Raw genomic sequence first — 21,646 nt, 5'->3', positions numbered from 1 at the left:
AAATTTCATTTTTGTATTATGGTGAGTTGAGGAAACTTACAAAGGGAAAAAGGAAAGAAGAATGGCCAGAGCAGAGGTTCTCAAGCTTCGGTATCACGATCACCTGAAGGGTTTGTTGAAATACCGCGTTGGTGATTCCTCAAAAAAGTTAAAAATAGAATTACCATGTGACCCAGCAATTTCACTTCTGGGTATATATCCAAAAAGAATTGAAAACAGGATCTCAAAGAGATATTTGTACACCCATGTTCATAACAGTATTATTCACAATAGCTAAAACTTGGAAGCAACCTTAGTATCTAAGACCAATGAATGGATAAGCAAAATGTGGTATATATACATACAATGGAATACTATTCAGCCTCATAAAAAGGAAGGATATTCTGCAATATGCTACAATGTGGATGAACCTTGAAGACATAGAAAGACAAATACTGGATGATTCCACTTATATGAGGTACTTAGAGTACTCAAAATTATAAAGACAGAAGGTATAAGGGTGGCTGTCAGGGGCTTGGGAGAGAGGACATTGGAGAGTTGTTTAATAAGTATAGAGTTTGTTTTATAAGATGAAGAGTTATGGGGATGGGTGGTGGTGATGGTAGCACAACAGTGTAAATGTATTTAATACCACTGAACTATACACTTAAAAATGGTTAAGATGGCAAATTTTATGTTATATATTTTACTGCAATAAAAAAAGAAGAATTTTTAAAGAAATTTAAAATAAATATATTTTTAAAATGTACTGTTGGGTCCCATCCTCAGAGTTTCTGATTCTGCCGGTCTGGGGTGGGACCTGAAACTGCATTTCTAGCAAGTTCTCAGATGATGCTTCTGCATCACACTGAACACTGCTTAGAGATTGGAGGATTGAAGAGAAGAAGGGGAGGAAATGACTCAAAGAGAAACTCTTAATTAGAATTTTGTCAGAAATTACAACCTCTTCTTAGGTGTGGACTTGAAAGGTTTTTGGCTTTGTCCTTTGAAATGACAAATAGCCAGTTCTCACCTTTTAAGGGTATTAAAATTGCCATCCTATAAACTGTAACATTAAAATATGTAATAAAGTAGAATTATAGTTAAATTGATCCTGCAATGCAAATATTATAGCATTGTCAGTAAGAATTTTTAATTTCAAAATGTTTGGTTTTATCTTTGTTGGCTGTTTTTATCTAAGAAATGACCTGATCCAGTAGCCAGAATCAGGAGCATATTTTTGCCCTGTGTGAGAAATTGAAAAACTTGCAAGACTCAAAGTACTTGCAGTGGAAATTAGATTTATTTAAGCCTTTTCAGCTCAAGTTGCGGTCAGTAGGAAACAAAGCCATTGACAAAAAATAGTGTCCTTTTAAAAGCTGTTTAAGAGTCTACATTATATGATTGTTCAGGGCTATCCCTTATATCCAGTTTCTCACAATCTATAACAAGATTGTTTGGGTTGTGTCTGATAGGAATCTGCCCCAAACTGGTTAAACCAAAAAAAAAAAAAAAAAAATCTGTGGGTTTATGTAAGTGAACAGTGCAAGGGTATATTTAGCTTTAAGCACAGCTTGATCCATGTCTCAAATGAAGTCATCAGTATCTTTCAGCTTCCTCTGGGTTCTTTAGGCTCCACATTGTGGCTCTCCTGGCAGCAGAGCCTCACACCCTCATTTAGGTTCACACTTTTCCTGCCTTCAGGCTCAGTGGAAAAGAAAGTCTTTGTACCAACTTTCCCAGCAAAAATTCTGAAGTTCACTCTAGTGAAACTAGCTTTATGGGCCCAGCCTCCCAATAACTAATCTAGGACATGGGATACTCCCTTAAACCAATCTAGGGATTACTCTTCCTGGAGCTGGGGATGTGGGACTAACTGCCTAAATAAACCACATACATGGCTGATGTTGGAGAGAAGAGTGGTTTTCCTTAAAAAGTATGGTATACTTTTTGTCCCTAAAAAAGAGAAATTGTGCTGTACATTAAACCACAAGCTTCTACTCTCTCCTCTATTCTAAGATCTTGAGAAACTCTAAACCCATCATTTTCAAACAACCTCTTTTCTCCTTAAATGGAAGGAGGTGGGGAATTGGGGAATAAATAGCTGAAATAGATTGCATCAAGGAGGGAGTAGGGTATGGGGAAGCAAAGGGGGAAGGCATAATTTTAAGACCTTCTTAGGTGATATTCCTGGTCAGCCTATTAGAAGTTTTTTTTTTAAATGAGGGAAGAGAAGATTCCTATACAAACTTTGTTCCCTCCCCTCATTTCCAGCCCTGAAGACTAATAACTGTCTTACAGGCTGTCTGCCTAAAAACATTTATGTGAACATTTTTATATGCTTTAATTTCCCATGTACCTGGCCCTTATTTCACAGACTAATATTCTTTCCATATTATGTAGATTAAACTCATATACCTAGTAAGGTAGTAAATCAGTTAATAAATTCTTTAGAACCTAACATTTTCTGTACTGTTATTTATATTAAAAATATTTAGTCATCAGAAGCAATTATTTCTACCTTAAGTAAATCCAGTAATTATCCCTTTCACACAGTCTGCTTTCTCCAATATGTTTGCTTTTTTTTACCTGCCATTTTTCTACACCAGCAGTTCCCAAACTTTATTGAATATTGGGATCACCTTGAGAGCTTGTTAAATCACAGATTTGTAGGCCCTCTTCCTCTAGAGTTTCTTATTTACTAGATCTGGAGTAGAGCCAGAGAATTTGCAAGTTCCCTAGTGATCCTGAACTACTGATCCTGAGACGTTTGTTTTGACAATCCCTGCAATAAAATCACTTGCCCCTGCTAATTTCTGCTATCACTCCTCGCTGAAACCTTTCCTGATCTATCCAAATTGATCCTTCCTTCTTAAAATGGATGTACCTATGGTAATTTCACTGGAACCTTAAATCTCTTGTATCTACTGGATGTAGCCCCAATTAAATTATAGGGTTTTCTAGATAGGTACAATCTTCCATTTATTTTGTTTGTGCAACCACATGGAATCAGTGAATGCTCAGTAAATGTTGCTGGCAATTTCTATAATTTTCAGTTGCTTGTTTGTTTTGTACTATTAAGTTAGAAGTCTTCATTTTATATAACATTTACTTGTATCTAAATTATAATTTTTAGGTGAAGTAATTTGGTGGTGTTATCAGAACCTTACGTATTGTGGGCAATACTATTTGATCTCAGATGACCATTATCAGATGTACTGTTTAGCGATTAGAATAAATAGAAAATGGATGTGGTACGTTGGTAGATGTTGAATATCAGACTTTTTGAGAGTATTATTATCAATAAGGTTTTTTTTAAATATCTATAGGATAATTTCAGTTAATCTCTAATGAGCATTAGCTTCAAAATCCAAATTTGTAAGCTGTATACTCACTGTCACTATGGATCAAACAATAAAAACAAGGTTATGGGTATTAACACTTCCAATTAGGTTTAACACCTAATAAGTTTTCACTGTAAATCATCGTTCAGCTATCTTATCTACCATAGTTGTGAAATTAGAAAAAAAATCCGGAAAGTGCCTCTTTTAAATGTTAGTTGAGTACCTTCTAAAAAGTAAAACTGTGAAAGTGTTTATTTAGGGGCGAAGTACACTAATGTCTGAAACTTTGAAATGCATCAAAAAATAAGATTGATGAAAGAATATGTAGTAAAGTACATATGTAGCAAAATGATAAGAATTGTAGAATCTAGGTGTTAAGAATATGGATGTTCACCAGTTTTTCAACTTTTTTCGAAAGTTTGAAATTTTTCCTATTAAATGTTGGGGAAAAATAAACTTATCCGGAATTTATGGGGATTATAGCTATACAAATATTCCCATTATATTGGTATATGAAGCTGCCATTTATGTAAATTAAAAACAGATAAATATAGGCAATTTCATTTGGTTCAACTTAGTATTAAGGTTCTTTACATTTTATTTTGTTTTTTCCTGATGACTGGAAATTGGCTTAATTTAAGATTCAGTTCACCTTAATACTGATTAATTATGCTGGTCTAGATGTACTTAGCTACATATATGTTCCATTGTTGATATGAAAAACTTACAAGAACCTAGAAATCTAGTTTCTAGATATTCTGCCTATATTTTGTTACCAGATATGGTTTTCATTTCCCAGAGGTATACAATTATATTTACAAAATTACCTTGGTTAAATGGGGAAAACATATACTAACACCTCAAATAACTGGTTTATTTGCTGTATACTTGTCAATTGAAATTTTATGAAAAAAACTAGGTTGAAACCCACTCACATCATGGATATTGATGATGGTTGCCAGTGTGAATGACTTAGTGCTACTGAATTGCAATCTTAAAAATGGTTAAAGTAGTAAATTTTATGTTATGTATATTTTACCACAATAAAATTTTAAAGAATAAGGAGGTGGAGGAGGAGGCATTTCTGGATAACTGTAAGATAGCACGAGGGCCCAGACAGCTTGGCTGAGGTGGGTCAGAGAGTCAGGCATGCTCAAACAAATGCTCCCTACCTCGTTTTTACCTAGGTAGGTCAAATGAAATCTGACTGAATTTGAAAGCTGAGTAAAAGCACAATTTTGGATATTGTTGCCACGTATTCACTTCAGTTTTTTTTTTCCCTATTCTAATTGCGAAGTTTTTAATTGGAGCACACAATTAAAATTCATATTGTTCTACAGACTGGAGACCTCACCCGTATATAGTACCTGACTATATAGTCTTTCCCACTGAGCATAGTTAAGTTCTGACAGAGCCACTTATCTAATTAAGTGAAATGTGCGCAGTAAGTGACAAGCTTTAATTAGCAGTTTCCTATTGTGCAGTCAAACTTTAAGGTAGTAAAGGCGAGTGAATGGTGTCATTGAGTTAAATTGTATTTGCCCTAATGGAAATCGGTGTCAAAACTTGTGTTAATTGACAGGAAAAAAATAAGGAATTGCAACCAAATTCCACAAGAACAAATTAGAGTTCATGAAGTATCCTCGAAAGCAAAATGGGGAAGTGTTTAAAAATTAACCATCTCAATAGAATTTTTTAAAATATAAGCATCCCAGACTTGACTTTTAGATTTTGAATATAATAAATATAATTTAATTCCCACAAAAAAGGAAAACCAATCATACCTATAATGGAAACATGTAGGCCCAAATTTTTTTTTTTTTTTTTTTTTTTTGCAGTACGCGGGCCTCTCACTGCTGTGGCCCCTCCCACCGTGGAGCGTAGGCTCCGGCCGCGCAGGCTCAGCAGCCATGGCTCACGGGCCCAGCAGCATGTGGGATCTTCCCGGACCGGGGCACGAGCCCGTGTGCCCTGCATCAGCAGGCAGACTCTCAACCACTGCGCCACCAGGGAAGCCCTTTGGCCCAAATTTATCATATCACTATCCTAAAACAATTTATCCTGATATCTTCATCTCGTCTTTCCTTTGTGCTTTTTAATTTAATCATCTTTCTCTCTTAGAGTCATACTTTACCAGAAAGAGAAATGAGTGGGGTTTTTTTCTATCTCAGTTGAAAACTGAATGAGACCATATGTGAAATCATTTATGTAATGCTTTAGTTTTACAAGTTCAAGAGGTTAAGAGGTTAATGTTGTTGAAATGGCAGATACACTGAATTTCACATATTCCTATATTTATCACTCCTCGAAGAATTATTAGGTCTTATAAAAGCAGCTTGAGGATTCTCTCTTTGCATTCTGGTTCATTAGAGAAGATGAAGAATTACAAGAAAGATGGACTTCCTTGGTGGCACAGTGGTTAAGAATCTGCCTGCCAATTCAGGGGACATGGGTTCAAGCCCTGGTCCAGGAAGATCCCACATGCCATGGAGCAACTAAAGCCTATGCGCCACAACTACTGAGCCTGTGCTCTAGAGCCCACAAGCCACAACTACTGAGCCCACGAGCCACAACTACTGAAGCCCGCACACCTAGAGCCCATGCTTTGCAACAAGAGAAGCCACTGCAGTGAGAAGCCCATGCACTGCAATGAAGAGTAGCCCCGCTCACCGCAACTAGAGAAAGCCCACACGCAGAAACAAAGACCAGTGCAGCCAAAAATAAATTTTTTTAAAAAACCTTAATTTACTAGAAAGATGGAGGAAGTTACATAAAAACAAAATTCAGAAAACACAAGATTCTGCAGAAGAATACAAGGAAAAACAGAAAAAGAAGAAACTACCCTACTGGAAATGTGTTGGTTTTTCTCCTCAGTCTTTTAGTATAGAATTAAAAGTTCCTATAATATAACATAGTAGGCTAATCCCATTAAGTGAGAGCTGCAGTGAAGAGGAGGCTGGGGTGTTAATGATAATGTCATTATTTTCTCTTTTAATTTACAGAAGTTGCTGGGTGTGTTTTGCCACTGATGAAGATGATAGAACAGCTGAATGGGTGAGACCATGCAGATGCAGAGGATCTACAAAATGGGTTCACCAGGCTTGTCTGCAGCGCTGGGTGGATGAAAAACAAAGAGGAAACAGTACAGCCAGAGTGGCATGTCCCCAGTGCAATGCTGAATACTTAATAGTTTTTCCAAAGTTGGGTAAGAAGACCCTTAAAACCAACACAGATATATATATATATATATATATATAATGTTATAATATATGACTCTATGATCCTAGGTTTATTTTTAAGTGACTCATGTCTTTGCTTTTTTGTGAATTTCTCTATTCCATTTCTGTTGTTTTCTCTCTAAATGTCAGATATTTGTTTTGCTAACAGTTTACATTATCCTTAATATATCCCCAGATCTATCCATTTGTCTGTGTATTCAATGTTTTCATTTGGTTGAGTGGATAAAGAACTTGGATATCTAATTGTGTGGGTAAAATCAAGTTAACAAAACTATAATAAAAGGCTGACTAGAGAGCCTCATTCTCTGGAAACCATTGGTGTGGGAGAAAGAAAACAATAGTGTGTTCTTTCTAATACTTACTTTTATTAATTCTTCTATTAAGGAATAAAAGGGAAATTAAATATTTAATAAAAGACAGTGTTTGGAATCCAATTTATATGTCTGTTTTTCGTGAAAACTACTTTCCTTTTTCTGTGAATTGGCAGGCAAGGAATAACCAATGGTCTTTGAGAATGAGGCTAGTGTTGAAACAAGTGTAGCAGATTGCTTAAAGGAAGCTATAACTAAGGCTGATATTTAGTTAGCATGTTCCATTACATCCATGTGATTATGAACTGGTGTCATTCTCTTTGTTTGGTGTTTATGCCATGCCAGTTGTTCAACATTTTTAATATGACACTTGTCTATAATCAAGAGGTATATGAAAGCAGTTTGGGTTTTGGGAAGGTCGAGGAAAAAATGACTTTGTGGAGGAATAGAGTTCAAGGAGAAACTGGAAATAATTATTAGATTATTTTTTTCTAGGTGCTATACATATTGAAATCAGACCTTTCTTTAAAAAAATAAGGCAACATAAGTGCAGATGATGAAGTGCTTTTCTAATGTGAGAAGATTAATAATAAAGGCAAACAGAATTTCCATACCTGTCTATATTTCTCTAACATAATGCATAGGAAGAAGTGATAGCTTTCTATGAAAGAAAAATAGTGTAGTAGAGAAAGTAGCATTTCTCAGACATTTAGAATTTGTGGACCACACTGACAGATCTTTTTTGTTTTTGTTGTTGTTTTTAATTTATTTATTTATTTTTGCCTGTGTTGGGTCTTTGTTGATGCGCGCGGGCTTTCTCTAGTTGCGGCGAGCGGGGGCTACTCTTTGTTGCGGTGAGCAGGCTTCTCATTGTGGTGGCTTCTCTTGTTGTGGAGCACGGGCTCTAGGCGCGAGGGCTTCAGCAGCTGCGGCACACGCACTCAGTAGTGTTTAACTGTTTCTTTTCCTACTTCTTAGTTCTGCTAAATCAGATAATCCCACTTTTCAACTATAGGTTGTTGGGAATAGCAGCAAGTATAGGATGATTCTTTTAGATGTTTTAGATATTCAAATGGATGGGTACAAAAATTATTGCAAGAATTCTCACTGAAAACTACCTACAATATCTGATGAAGCACTGAGTGGACAAATGTGTGGCACTCAGCAATGAAGTTGAATATTGCAGTTTGGAAGATAACAGTGGATAAATCTGTCCTTCTGGTTGTATTTCAGTTCTAGGAAACATGTTTTTAGGTCTAGTGTGGTAATTGAATACATTTTTTACGTATACTAATAATAAGACACTGATTTCATTCTACAACAATGAAAGAAAATGGCTACATGTTGGAAAAGTCAAACTCTTTGCTTAAGCTATGTGTATCATGATTTGGTCTTCATATTTTATCATTAAGAATTGTTATTTCACCCTCATATGATAGGTTCACGCTATTCGCAATACTGAATATCACAGAGATCTGCCACTTGAGTAAGCCACAGATAATCATAGACATTTTTTACTGACCTTACTGGTGTCATGGGGAAAAAAATGTACATACTTCATTTAAATAGTTTTTGTTAGCATCTTTCTTCCTGACAAGATAGGAAAGCAGAGTGTTGTATTTGCTTCTTTTTTCCTGACATAACATTCTGAAGATACCTGCTCAGGGACTGCAGTTTGAATATTATATTCACAGTTTTCCATGCAATCTTTAACAGACTCAGTAGAAGACTTACTGTCCAATGTCAGGTGTTGTCTGTAAATGAAGCCATGTGTGAATTGACTTTCAGGTGCTATACTCTTCCTTGCTACACACATGACTAGTGCTTTTGGCCATATTGATCCTAGTGTACATTTTCAAGTCAAAGTTCAAAGATAATTGTTGGTTAAAGGAAAATCCCTTCTCTAAAGCATGTTTTCATTGATAATCAGAACTGTTTGTATTTCATAATTTACATATTATGTACATACCAAGAGTTGATTCATATTCTGAATACTAGTGGTTTCTTGTAGCCATGAAACAAAATATTTAAGAGCATACATCTGTGAAAGTAACTGTTTTTACTCACTGAATACCACACCTAACATTATGTAATTAATGTCCAGTAGTGTCATCTGATACAGAAACATACCAGTAAATTGTTTTCTTTCTGAGCATATTATCATTAATTTTGCAGCTGACCATAGTTATACCTGTTTTTGTTAAAATAACTTAAAGTTCCTTCACAGTTTTTAATCTTGGCTTTCAGTGACAAAATTCATAATGCAGGTATTGATTGGTTTACTAGAGTGGTTGAAAATTATATGAATGCTTCAGTGGCTTCTTATCCCTGTTGTATAATGTTTCAGTCCCTGTTTAAAAATGTATTATACTTTGGGCTTCCCTGGTGGCGCAGTGGTTGAGAGTCCGCCTGTCGATGCAGGGGACATGGGTACGTGCCCCGGTCCGGGAAGATCCCACATGCCGCGGAGCGGCTGGGCCCATGAGCCATGGCCGCTGAGCCTACGTGTCCGGAGCCTGTGCTCCGCAACAGGAGAGGCCACAACAGTGAGAGGCCCCGTGTACCGCAAAAAAAAAAAAAGTTTTTATATGGATTTAGACTCAGTCTGTCTGGCTAGCTGGCCAAAGTCTGCATCTTTTCTGGTACTTAGTGGCAGCCAGAATGGAGGGATGGTGGCAAGTGTGTGTTCTTAATTGTCAATAGGGAATATATTGTGAATATATCCTCCTAGTCATCCCATCCTCCTCCCTAAACCCTGGCAACCAATGATCTTTTTACTGTCTTCATAGTCTTGCCTTTTTCAGAATGTCATATAGCTGGAATCATAGAGTATGTAGCCTTTTCAGATTGGTTTCCTTCACTTAGTAAATATATTTAAAGTTTCTCCCTGTCTTTCATGGCTTGATAGTTCATTTCTTGTTAATACTGAATCATATCCCATTGTCTGGACATACCACAGCTTATTTATCCATTCGCCTACTGAAGGACATCTTGTTGCTTCCAGGTTTTGGCAATTACAAATAAAGCTGCAGTACACATCTGTGTGCAAGTTTTTGTGCGGACATATATTTTCAGCTTATTTAGGTAAATAACAAGGAGCGTAATTGCTGGATCGTATGGTAAGAGTATGTTTAGTTTTGTAAGAAACTACCAAATTGTCTTTCAGAGTGGCTGTACATTTTGCATTCTGACCAGCAATAAGTTCCTGTTGCTCTGTATCCTTGCAGCACTTGCTTTTGTCAGTGTTTTGGATTTAGCCATTTATATCTCATTGTTTTATTTTTTTTAATAAATTTATTTATTAATTTTTGGCTGCATTGGGTCTTTGTTGCCGCACATGTGTTTTCTCTAGTTGCGGCAAGCGGGGGCTACTCTTCATTGCAGTGCGAGGGCTTCAGTAGTTGTGGCATGCGGTCTCAGTAGTTGTGCCTCACAGGCTTTACAGCTCAGGCTCAGTAGTTGTGGCAGATGTGCTTAGTTGCTCTGTGGCATGTGGGATCTTCCCAGACCAGGGCTCGAACCCGTGTCCCCTGCCTTGGCAGGTGGATTCTTAACCACTGCGCCACCAGTTTTAATTTGCTATTCCCTAATGACATAGATGTTGAGTGTCTTTTCATGTGCTTATTGAGTCTTATGTCCTTCTCACACCTGTCAGAATGGCCATCATAAAAAAATCTACAAACACCCAGGAATGCAAGGATTCTTCAATATACGCAAATCAATCAATGTGATACACCATATTAACAAACTGAAGGAGAAAAACCATATGATCATCTCAATAGATGCAGAGAAAGCTTTCAACAAAATTCAATACCCATTTATGATAAAAAAAACCCTGCAGAAAATAGGCATAGAGGGAACTTTCCTCAACATAATAAAGGCCATATATGACAAACCCACAGCCAACATCGTCCTCAATGGTGAAAAACTGAAACCATTTCCACTAAGATCAGGAACAAGACAAAGTTGCCCACTTTCACCACTCTTATTCAACATAGTTTTGGAAGTTTTAGCCACAGCAATCAGAGAAGAAAAAGAAATGAAAGGAATCCAAATCGGAAAAGAAGAAGTGAAGCTGTCACTGTTTGCAGATGACATGATACTATACATAGAGACTCCTAAAGATGCTACCAGAAAACTACTAGAGCTAATCAATGAATTTGGTAAAGTAGCAGGATACAGAATTAATGCACAGAAATCTCTGGCATTCCTATACACTAATGATAAAAAATCTGCAAATGAAATTAAGAAAACACTCCCATTTACCATTGCAACAAAAAGAATAAAATATCTAGGAATAAACCTGCCTAAGGAGACAAAAGACCTGTATGGAGAAAATAACAAGACACTGATGAAAGAAATTAAAAATGATACAAATACATGGAGAGATATACCATGTTCTTGGATTGGAAGAATCAACATTGTGAAAATGACTCTACTACCCAAAGCAATCTACAGATTCAATGCAATCCCTATCAAACTATCACTGGCATTTTTCACAGAACTGGAACAAAAAATTTCACAATTTGTATGGAAACAAAAAAGACCCCGAATAGCCAAAGCAATCTTAAGAAAGAAAAACAGAGCTGGAGGAGTCAGGCTCCCTGACTTCAGACTATACTACAAAGCTGCAGTAATCAAGACAGTATGGTACTGGCACAAAAACAGAAAGATAGATCAATGGAACAGGATAGAAAGCCCAGAGATGAACCCACGCACATATGGTCACCTTATCTTTGATAAAGGAGGCAAGAATATACAGTGGAGAAACGACAGCCTCTTCCATAAGTGGTGCTGGGAAAACTGGACAGGTACATGTAATAGTATGAAATTAGAACACTCCCTAACACCATACACAAAAATAAACTCAAAATGGATTAAAGACTGAAATGTAAGGCCAGAAACTATCAAACTCTTAGAGGAAAACATAGGCAGAACACTCTGACATAAATCACAGCAAAATCCTTTTTGACCCACCTCCTAGAGAAATGGAAATAAATACAAAAATAAACAAATGGGACCTAATGAAACTTCAAAGCTTTTGCACAGCAAAGGAAACCATAAACAAGACCAAAAGACAACCCTCAGAATGGGAGAAAACATTTGCAAATGAAGCAACTGACAAAGGATTAATCTCCAAAATTTACAAGCAGCACATGCAGCTCAGTAACAAAAAAACAAACAACCCAATCCAAAAACGGCAGAAGACCTAAATAGACATTTCTCCAAAGATATACAGATTGCCAACAGACACATGAAAGAATGCTCAACATAATTAATCGTTAGAGAAATGCAAATCAAAACTACAATGAGGTATCACCTCACACCGGTCAGAATGGCCATCATCAAAAAGTATACAAACAATAAATGCTGGAGAGGGTGTGGAGAAAAGGGAACCCTCTGGCACTGTTGGTGGGAATGTAAATTGATACAGCCACTATGGAGAACAGTATGGAGGTTCCTTAAATAACTAAAAATAGAACTACCATATGACCCAGCAATCCCACTACTGGGCATATATATACCCAGAGAAAACCCTAATTCAAAAAGAGTCATGTACCACAATGTTCATTGAAGCTCTATTTACAACAGACAAGACATGGAAGCAACCTAAGTGTCCATCAACAGATGAGTGGATAAAGAAGATGTGGCACATATATACAATGGAATATTACTCAGCCATAAAAAGAAACGAAATTGAGTTATTTGTAGTGAGGTGGATGGACCTAGAGTCTGTCATACAGAGTGAAGTAAGTCAGAAAGAGAAAAACAAATACCGTATGCTAACACATATATATGGAATCTAAGGGGAAAAAAAGGTCATGAAGAACCTAGGGGCAAGACGGAAATAAAGACACAGACCTACTAGAGAATGGACTTGAGGATATGGGGAGGGGGAAGGGTAAGCTGTGACAAAGTGAGAGAGTAGCATGGACATATATACACTATGAAATGTAAAATAGGTAGCTAGTGGGAAGCAGCCACATAGCACAGGAAGATCAGCTCAGTGCTTTGTGATCACCTAGAGGGGTGGGATAGGGAGGGTGGGAGGGAGGGAGACGCAAGAGTGAAGAGATATGGGAACATACGTATATGTATAACTGATTCACTTTGTTATAAAGCAGAAACTAACACACCATTATAAAGCAATTATACTCCGATAAAGATGTTAAAAATAAAAAATCTACAAACGGGGCTTCCCTGGTGGCGCAGTGGTTAAGAATCCGTCTGCCAATGCAGGGGACATGGGTTCGAGCCCTGGTCTGGGAAGATCCCACATGACGCAGAGCAACTAAGCCTGTGTGCCACAACTACTGAGACCACGTGCCTAGAGCCCACGCTCCACAACAAGAGAAACCACCGCAATGAGAAGCTTGCGCACCACAATGAAGACTAGCCCCTGCTCGCTGCAACTGGAAGCCTGCACGCAGCAATGAGGATCCAACACAGCCAAAAATAAATTAATTAATTTTTTTAAAAAATCTATGAACAGGAAATGCTGGAGAGGGTGTGGAGAAAAGGGAACACTCTTGCACTGTTGGTGGGAATGTAAACTGATACCGCCACTATGGAGAACAGTATGGAGGTTCCTTAAATAACTACAAATAGAACTACCATATGACCCAGCAATCCCACTACTGGGCATATACCCTGAGAAAACCAAAATTCAAAGAGTCATGTACCACAGTGTTCATTGCAGCTCTATTTACAATAGCCAGGACATGGAAGCAACCTAAGTGTCCATCAACAGATGAATGGATAAAGAAGATGTGGCACATATATACAATGGAATATTACTCAGCCATAAAAAGAAACGAAATTGAGTTATTTGTAGTGAGGTGGATGGACCTAGAGTCTGTCATACAGAGTGAAGTAAGTCAGAAAGAGAAAAACAAATATTGTATGCTAACACATATATGGAATCTAAAAAATGGAATGGAATCTAAAAAACAACCAAAAAATGGAATCTAAAAAACAACCCAAAAAATGGTCATGAAGAACCTAGGGGCAAGACGGGAATAATGACGCAGACCTACTAGAGAATGGACTTGAGGATACGGGGAGGGGGAAGGGTGAGATGGGACAACGTGTGAGAGTGGCATGGATATATATACACTACCAAATGTAAAATAAATAGCTCGTGGGAAGCAGCCGCATAGCACAGGGAAATCAGCTCGGTGCTTTGTGACCACCTAGATGGGTGGGATAGGGAGGGTGGGAGGGAGGGAGACTCAAGAGGGAAGAGATATGCAGATATATGTATATGTATAACTGATTCACTTTGTTATAAAGCAGAAACTAACACACTGTTGTAAAGCAGTTATACTCCAATAAAGATGTTAAAAAAAAAAAAGGAAGAAAAAAGAGTCTTATGTCTTCTTTGATGAGGTGTCTGTTAAGTCTTTTGATTGTTTTTTTTTTTTTGCTGTATGCGGGCCTGTCACTGTTGTGGCCTCTCCCATTGCGGAGCACAGGCTCCAGACACGCAGGCTCAGCGGCCATGGCTTACAGGCCCAGCCGCTCTGCAGCATGTGGGAATTTCCCGGACCGGGGCACGAACCTGTGTCCCCTGCATCGGTAGGCGGACTCTCAACCACTGCGCCACCAGGGAAGCCCTTGACTGTTTTTAACATCAGTTTTCTTATTGTTGAGTTTTAAATGTTCTTTGTGTATTTTGGATAACAGTTCTTTATCAGGTATATCGTTTGCAAATATTTTTTCCCAGTCTGTGGCTTGTCTTCTCATTCTCTTGATCTTTCTTCTTTTTTAATGTAGTAGTTTACAGCTATAAATTTCTAAGCTCTGCTTGGATTTCTACTTTGACCTGTTGATTATTAAGGAGTGTGTTGTTTAATTTTCACATATTTGTAAATTTCCCAAATGCCCTTCTCTTATTGATTTCTAATTTCATTCCATTGTGATCAAAGAACATACTTTGCTATCCGTTCTTTTAAATGATTAAAGCTTGTTTTATAGCCTAGCAAGCTTTATACTTGTAAATTTTCCATGTGTACTTGGGAAGATGTGTGTTCTGTTGGTAGTGGTGGTGGTGGTAGAATGTGATATAAATATCTAGCTGACTCATAGAATTTTGAAGTCTTCTATTTCCTTGTCGTTCTTTCACCTATTCTTCATTGAAAGTGGGCTATTGAAGTCTACAGCTATTGTTGAATTGTCTGTTTCTCCAGTTCTGCCCATTTTTGCTTCGTTTATTTTGGACTGTTGTTAGGTGCATAAATGTTCCTAATTGTTATGTCTTTCTGATGGATTGTCCCTTTTACCATCATAAAATGTTCTTCTTTGTTTCTAGTAACACTTTTTGTCTTAAAGTTGATTTTAACTGATATCAATGTTGCCACTTCCACTCTTTATGTAAATTCTTAGATTATTTTCAAGTTAAATTTTATTACAGCTTTGTTTTTTCTCTTTTTGTTCTCAACTAAGCATTAATTCAAACTTCTGTGTAGAGACAAGATAACTAACAATTACCCTCAAAAACTGGTTGTCAAATGTTACGTGGAGTGTAAAGCTTAGAAGGAAAAGATATTCACTAGGGATGATGAGGAATGATTCCTGGGAGAAACCTTTCCTAGAAAATCTAGCAAATAAAATTAATAGTTGTTACTATTTTATTTTATAATATTTTCTTTTAATATTAACAGTGATATCAGTAGCTGTCACTTCCTAACAGGCACTGACTCTTTGCCAGGCACTATGTCAATCAGTTTGCCTATATTATTTTAAGCTTCTCAAAAGCTTTACACAATAGGTAGCGTCCTTATTCTACAGGTAAGGAAACAGACTTGGCAAATTTATTCAATGGAATTCCATGGGTTTCTAGCAAGTAAGGAGCCAGGATTTTAAATTGCCAAAGCACATCAGAAGCTAGAGGGGAAGGTTACCTAGAGGGTGCAGTTTTGTTTGGTCAGCCTTCCAGTGCACAAAGCAGGGTGGAGAAAGAGGAGTAAATTTGGAGAGGCAAACAGAATATTGAGCACAATTAGTTTATATGTTAATATATTCTAGACTAGTATACATCATGTTCTATGCTTGCTTTTTTTTCCTTAGCAATATATGGTAGATACCATTTTATATTAGTGTATAAAGAGCTTTCTTTTTCTTTGTAGTTGTATAGTATTCTGTTACATAAATGTGTGGTTATATAACCAGTCTCCTAATGATGGACATACAGGCTGTTTGTAATCTTTTACTGCTACAAAGAGTGCTGTCATAAACAACTGTGTAAAATAATTTTACACATGTGCAAAATGACTAGAGTGGAATTGCTATAAGTGAAAGGGTATGTGCAGTTATAACATTAGTAGACATCATCAAATTGGCTTTTGTAGAGATTATGTCTGTTTAATCTTCCCAACAGTGTATTGGAGTGCCTGCTTTTCCATTGCCTTTACCAACATGCTGCTATCAATATACAGAACTAATTATATCTGCTGCCTTAGCATTGATCAAAGCTCAGCAGAATGTTCACTAAGGTTTTTTTCTTTTATTATGAAATTTCATTTGTTGAGAAAGAATATATAACTACATATGAGGAATAATGACTAATAAACCGTCATCCATTTACTTATCCCTCAGGTTTAGAAATAAAATATCCTGGTGATTTCAACTTTTTATCATTAAGTAATGACTATTTTATCTATAAGAATTTTTTGTGTGTGTCTTAAACTTCTATATAATATAGACGTAGACATGATAATATAGAATACAGTTGCCCCTCGGTATCTGCAGGAGGTTGGTTCCAGGACCCCTGCAGATACCAAAATCCATGGATGCTCAACTCCCTTATATAAAATGGCATAGTATTTTCATATAATTTATGCACATACTACTATATACTTTATTTTATTTTATTTATTTATTTTTGGCCGCATTGGGTCTTCATTGCTGCACGCAGGCTTTCTCTAGTTGTGGCGAGTGGGGGCTACTCTTCGTTGTGGTGCGCAGGCTTCTCCTTGCGGTGGCTTCTCTTGTTGCAGAACATGGGCTCTAGGGGGGCAGGCTTCAGTAGTTGTAGCACATGGGCTTAGTTGCTCCGCAGCATGTGGGATCTTCCTGGACCAGGGATCGAAACTGTGTCCCCTGCGTTGGCAGGTGGATTCTTAACCACTGCGCCACCAGGGAAGTCCCCCTACTATACACTTTAAATCATCTCTAGATTACTCATAATATTCTAATACAGTGTGAATAGTAAGTTGTTGCTGGTGTGCAGCAACTTTGAGTTTTGCTTTGGGGAACTTTCTGGAATTTTTTTCCCCTAGATATTTTCATTCTGCAGTTGGTTGAATATGCAGATGCAGAACCCAAAGATTTGGAGGGCCAACTGTAGAATGAAAATATAGCTATACCAGCTTTTTTAAAATAGATTTGTTATTTTAGGACAATTTTTAATTTACAGAAAAATTTCAAAGATAGTACAGAGAGTTCCCAAATATCCCATATCCAGTTTCCTCTGTTATTAACACCTTATGTAGTATGGTACATTTGTTATAGTTGTTGTACCAGTACTGATATTATTATTAACTGAAGTCCATACTCTACTCAGGTTTTCTTAATTTTTCCCTAATGTCCTTATTCTGTTCCAGGACCCTGTTCAGGATATTATATTACATTTAGTCATGTCTCCTTAATGCTCCTCTTGGCTGTAACAGCTTCTCACTTTCCTTGTTTTTGTTGACCTTGACGGTTTTGAGGAATACTGGTTAGATGTTTTACAGAATGTCTCACAATTCGGATCTGTCTGATGTTTTTCCCATTACCTCCTGGGGTTATAAGTTTTGGGGTACAAGACCACAGAGATGAAGTGCCATTTTCATCACAAAACATCACAGGCACATACTATGAATATTACTTACCACTCATGATACTGACCTTGATCATCTCAGTAAGGTTATGTTTGTCAGGTTTTTTCACTTTGTAAAGTTACTCTTTTCCCCCCTTTCGTACCAGCTTTTTTTGATGTTGTTACATTTGCTTATCTTTTCTCACCCTTTTATTTTCAGTTCTTCTGAATTCTTTTGTAAGTAAGTGTAAACTTATTGTGATACTCATATAGTTGGGTTTTTACTGTCAAATTTTATTCATTCTATTTGTCCTTTTTTCTCTTTTTTTTCCCCTTTAGTTGATCATCTTCTGGATTGAAATGCTTTTTCCTCTGATACTATATTTTCCCCTGTACTTTTTTTTTTTTTTTTTTTTTTGGCTGCATTGAGTCTTCGTTGCTGCGTGCGGGATTTCTCTATTCACGGCAAGCAGGGGCTACTCTTTGTTTCAGTGCACAGGCTTCTTATTGCCGTGGCTTCTCTTGTTGCGGAGCACGGGCTCTAGGCACACGGGCTTCAGTAGCTGTGGCACATGGGCTCAGTAGTTGTGGCTTGCGGGCTCTAGAGCACAGGCTCAGTAGTTGTGGCACACAGGTTTAGTTGCTCTGCGACATGTGGGATCTTCCCGGACCAGGGCTCGAACATGTGTCGAACCCGTGTCCCCTGCATTGGCAGGTGGATTCTTAACCACTGCGCCACCGGGGAAGTCCCAGAAATACAAAGGATCTTAAGAAAGCACTGTGAGCAGTTGTATGCCAACAAATTGGATAACCTAGAAGTAAAGGATAAATTCCTAGAAACATAAAACGTACAAAGACTGAATCATGAAGAAATAAAAAATGTGAACAGACCAATAACAACGAAGGACATCATAAAGCTCCCAACAAAGAAAAACCCAGGACCAGATGGTTTCACTGGTGAATTCTGCCAAACACTTAAGGAAGAATTAATGCCAGTCCTTCTCAGACTCTTTAAAATTAAAGAAGAGGGAACATTCCCAAACGCATTTTATGAGGGCAGCATTACCCCAATACCAAAGCCAAATATGGACACTATAAGAAAACTACAAGCCAATATCCCTGATGAATATAGATGAAAAAATTCTCAACAAAATATTAGCAAAACAAATCCAACAGCATATTAAAGCATTGTACACCATGATCGAGTGGGATTTATCCCTGGGATGCAAGGATGGTTCAATATCTACATATCAATCAGTGTGATATATACCACATTAATAGAATGAAAGATAAAAATCTTATCTCTGCATCTCATTATCTGCAGGATGCAGAAAAGCATTTGACAGAATTCAACATCCTTTCATGATAAAAACTCTCAACAAATTGGGTATAGAAGGATGTACCTCAACGTAATAAAGGCTGTATATGACAGACTCACAGCTAACATCATACGCAGTGTACCCACTAAGATCAAGAACAAGACAAAGGTGTCTGTTCTCACCACTCCCATCCTACCCAGAGCAATTAGTCAAGAAAAAGAAATAAAAGACATCTGAATCCAAAAGAAAGAAGTAAAATTGTCTTTGCTTGGAGATGATATGATCTTATATAGAGAAAATCCTAGAGACTCCACCAAAAGCCTGTTAGAACTAATAAATAAATTCAGTAAAGCTGCAGGATACAAAATCAACATAAAAATCAGTTGTGTTTCTATATATACACTAAGCTATCTGAAAAAGAAATAAAATAATCCCATTTATAATACCAAAAACAATAAAATACTTAGGAGTAAAACAAAATTTCAACACATTGATGCAAGAAATTAAAGAAGACACAAATAAATGAAAAGTATCTCATATTCATGGATTGGCAGAATTAATACTGTTAAAATGTCCATACTACCCAAAGCCATCTATATATTCAATGTAATCCCTGGAAGTCCAATGGCATTTTTTACAGAATTAGGAAAAAAAATCCTAAAATTGTATGGAACTATAAAAGACCCCAAATAGCCAAAGCAATCCTGAGAAAGAAGAACAAAGCATCACATTTACTGATTTAAACTTTATTACAAAGCTATAATAATCAAAGCAATATGGTACTAGTGTAAAAGGACACGTAGGCCAATGGAACAGAGTTGAGAGCCCAGAATTGAACCCACACATATATGTTCAACTAATATTTGACAAAGGAGCCAAGAATACTCAGGGAAGTCTCTTCAATAAGTGATGTTGGGAAAACTGAATTGTTACATGCAAAAGACTGAAATTGGCCCCTGTCTTTCTTATTCCACTCACAAAAATTAACTCAAAATGGATTAGAGATTTAAATTTAGGACCAGAAACTATAAACATTCTAGAGTAAAACATAGGAAAGTCTCCTTGACATTGATCTTGGCAATGATTTTTTGGATATGACACCAAAAGCACAAGCAACAAAAGCAGAAATAAGTTGGACTATATCAAACTAAAGAGCTTTTGCACAGCAAAAGAAACCATTAGCAAAATGAAAAGGTAACCTATGGAATGAGAAAATACTTGTAAATCATCTGTCTGATAGGGGATTAATATCCAAAATATAAGGAATTTATACAACTCAATATCCAAGAACAAAAACCATACACAATCTGATTTAAAAATGGGTTAAGCTCTTGAATAGAAAATTTTCTGTATAAGGCATACAGATTGTCAACTGATGCATGAAAAGATGCTCAACATCACTAATCATTGGGGAAATGGAAATCAAAACCACAATGAGATGTTACCTCACATCTGTTAGAATAGCTATTAACAAAAAGACAATAGACAGCAAGTGTTAACAAGGCTGTGGAGAAAAGGGTACTGTGTGTACTGTTTGTGGGGATGTTAATTGGTACAGCCACTATGAAAAACTGTGTGGAGATTACTCAAAAAAAGTTTTTTAACTATCATGTGATCCAGCGATCCCACTTCTGAGTAGATATCCAAAGAAATGAAATCACTGTCTGGAAGAGATACCTACACCCCCATGTTCACTGCAGCATTAATCACAATAGCCAAGACATGGAAACAACCTAAGTGTCCATCGACGGATGAATGGATAAAGAAAATGTGTGTATATATACAGTAGAATATTCAGCCTTTTTTAAAAAAAATAAAAGGAAACCCTGCCTTTTGCAAGAACATGGGTAGATCTTAAGGGCATTGTGCTAAGCGAAATAAGTCAGAGAAAGACAAATACTGTATGTTCTCGAAAGACAAATACTGTATGTTCTCACTTATATGTGGACTCTAAAATATCTAAACTCAAATAGTAGAATGTTTGGGGCTGAGGGTTGGAGAATATTGGGAAATGTTGGTCAAGGGCTACAAACTTCCATTTAAAAGATGAATCAGTTCTAGAGATCAATGTACAATATGATGACCATAATTAGCACTGTATTATATAAATGAAGGTTAAGAGAGTAGATCTTAAGTGTTAGCACCACAAAGATGGTAATTATGTAAGAGGATTGAAGTGTTAACTAACCTTATTGTGATCATTTCTCAATATATATTGTCAAATTATCACATTCTACACCTTAAACATATATGTTATATGTCAGTAATAATATAGCTGGAAAAATGTATAGTTATCGTTTTTTATGATAAGACTGATCAGTGGATACAGGTGTTATCAACCTGATACATCCAATAGAATTCCCTGTCAGTTTCCACCTACTGGTTTTAGCAGAGATTGATATTTTTTTTATTCATTGCCTCTAGATCTATTATTTCATTAGATGGTACAGAAGAATGACATTGTAATTCTTTCTCTTTTTTTTGAGTTTGTTAGCTTAGAGTACTTATTAAATATGAACCAAGAAGGGATTGCTAAATTGGGCGGAATAGCACATATAATTTTGCTGGATTAGGTACTATACCATTTTATATGCACCTGCAATGGATGAGTTTGCCTGTTTACTTACAGCTTTGCCAGTAGATTGGCTAACAT

General features: G+C 36.8%; 1 protein-coding gene across 1 annotated transcript in view; it reads left to right on the top strand.

The window, feature by feature from the left end:
* Nucleotides 1–21,646, top strand: part of MARCHF5 (membrane associated ring-CH-type finger 5) — a 55,021-nt gene that overhangs the window by 12,338 nt on the left and 21,037 nt on the right. Inside the window, exon 2 of the mRNA XM_060034478.1 lies at nucleotides 6,326–6,528. Within this exon, the coding sequence (XP_059890461.1) occupies nucleotides 6,326–6,528 (203 nt within the window). The remainder of the gene's footprint in view (nucleotides 1–6,325; nucleotides 6,529–21,646) is intronic.

This window comes from Delphinus delphis, chromosome 16, assembly GCF_949987515.2.
Source record: "Delphinus delphis chromosome 16, mDelDel1.2, whole genome shotgun sequence".
NCBI classification, from domain to species: Eukaryota; Metazoa; Chordata; class Mammalia; order Artiodactyla; family Delphinidae; genus Delphinus; species Delphinus delphis.
The sequence above is the reverse complement of the archived record's forward strand: the minus strand, read 5'-3'. Positions and strand labels throughout refer to the sequence as shown.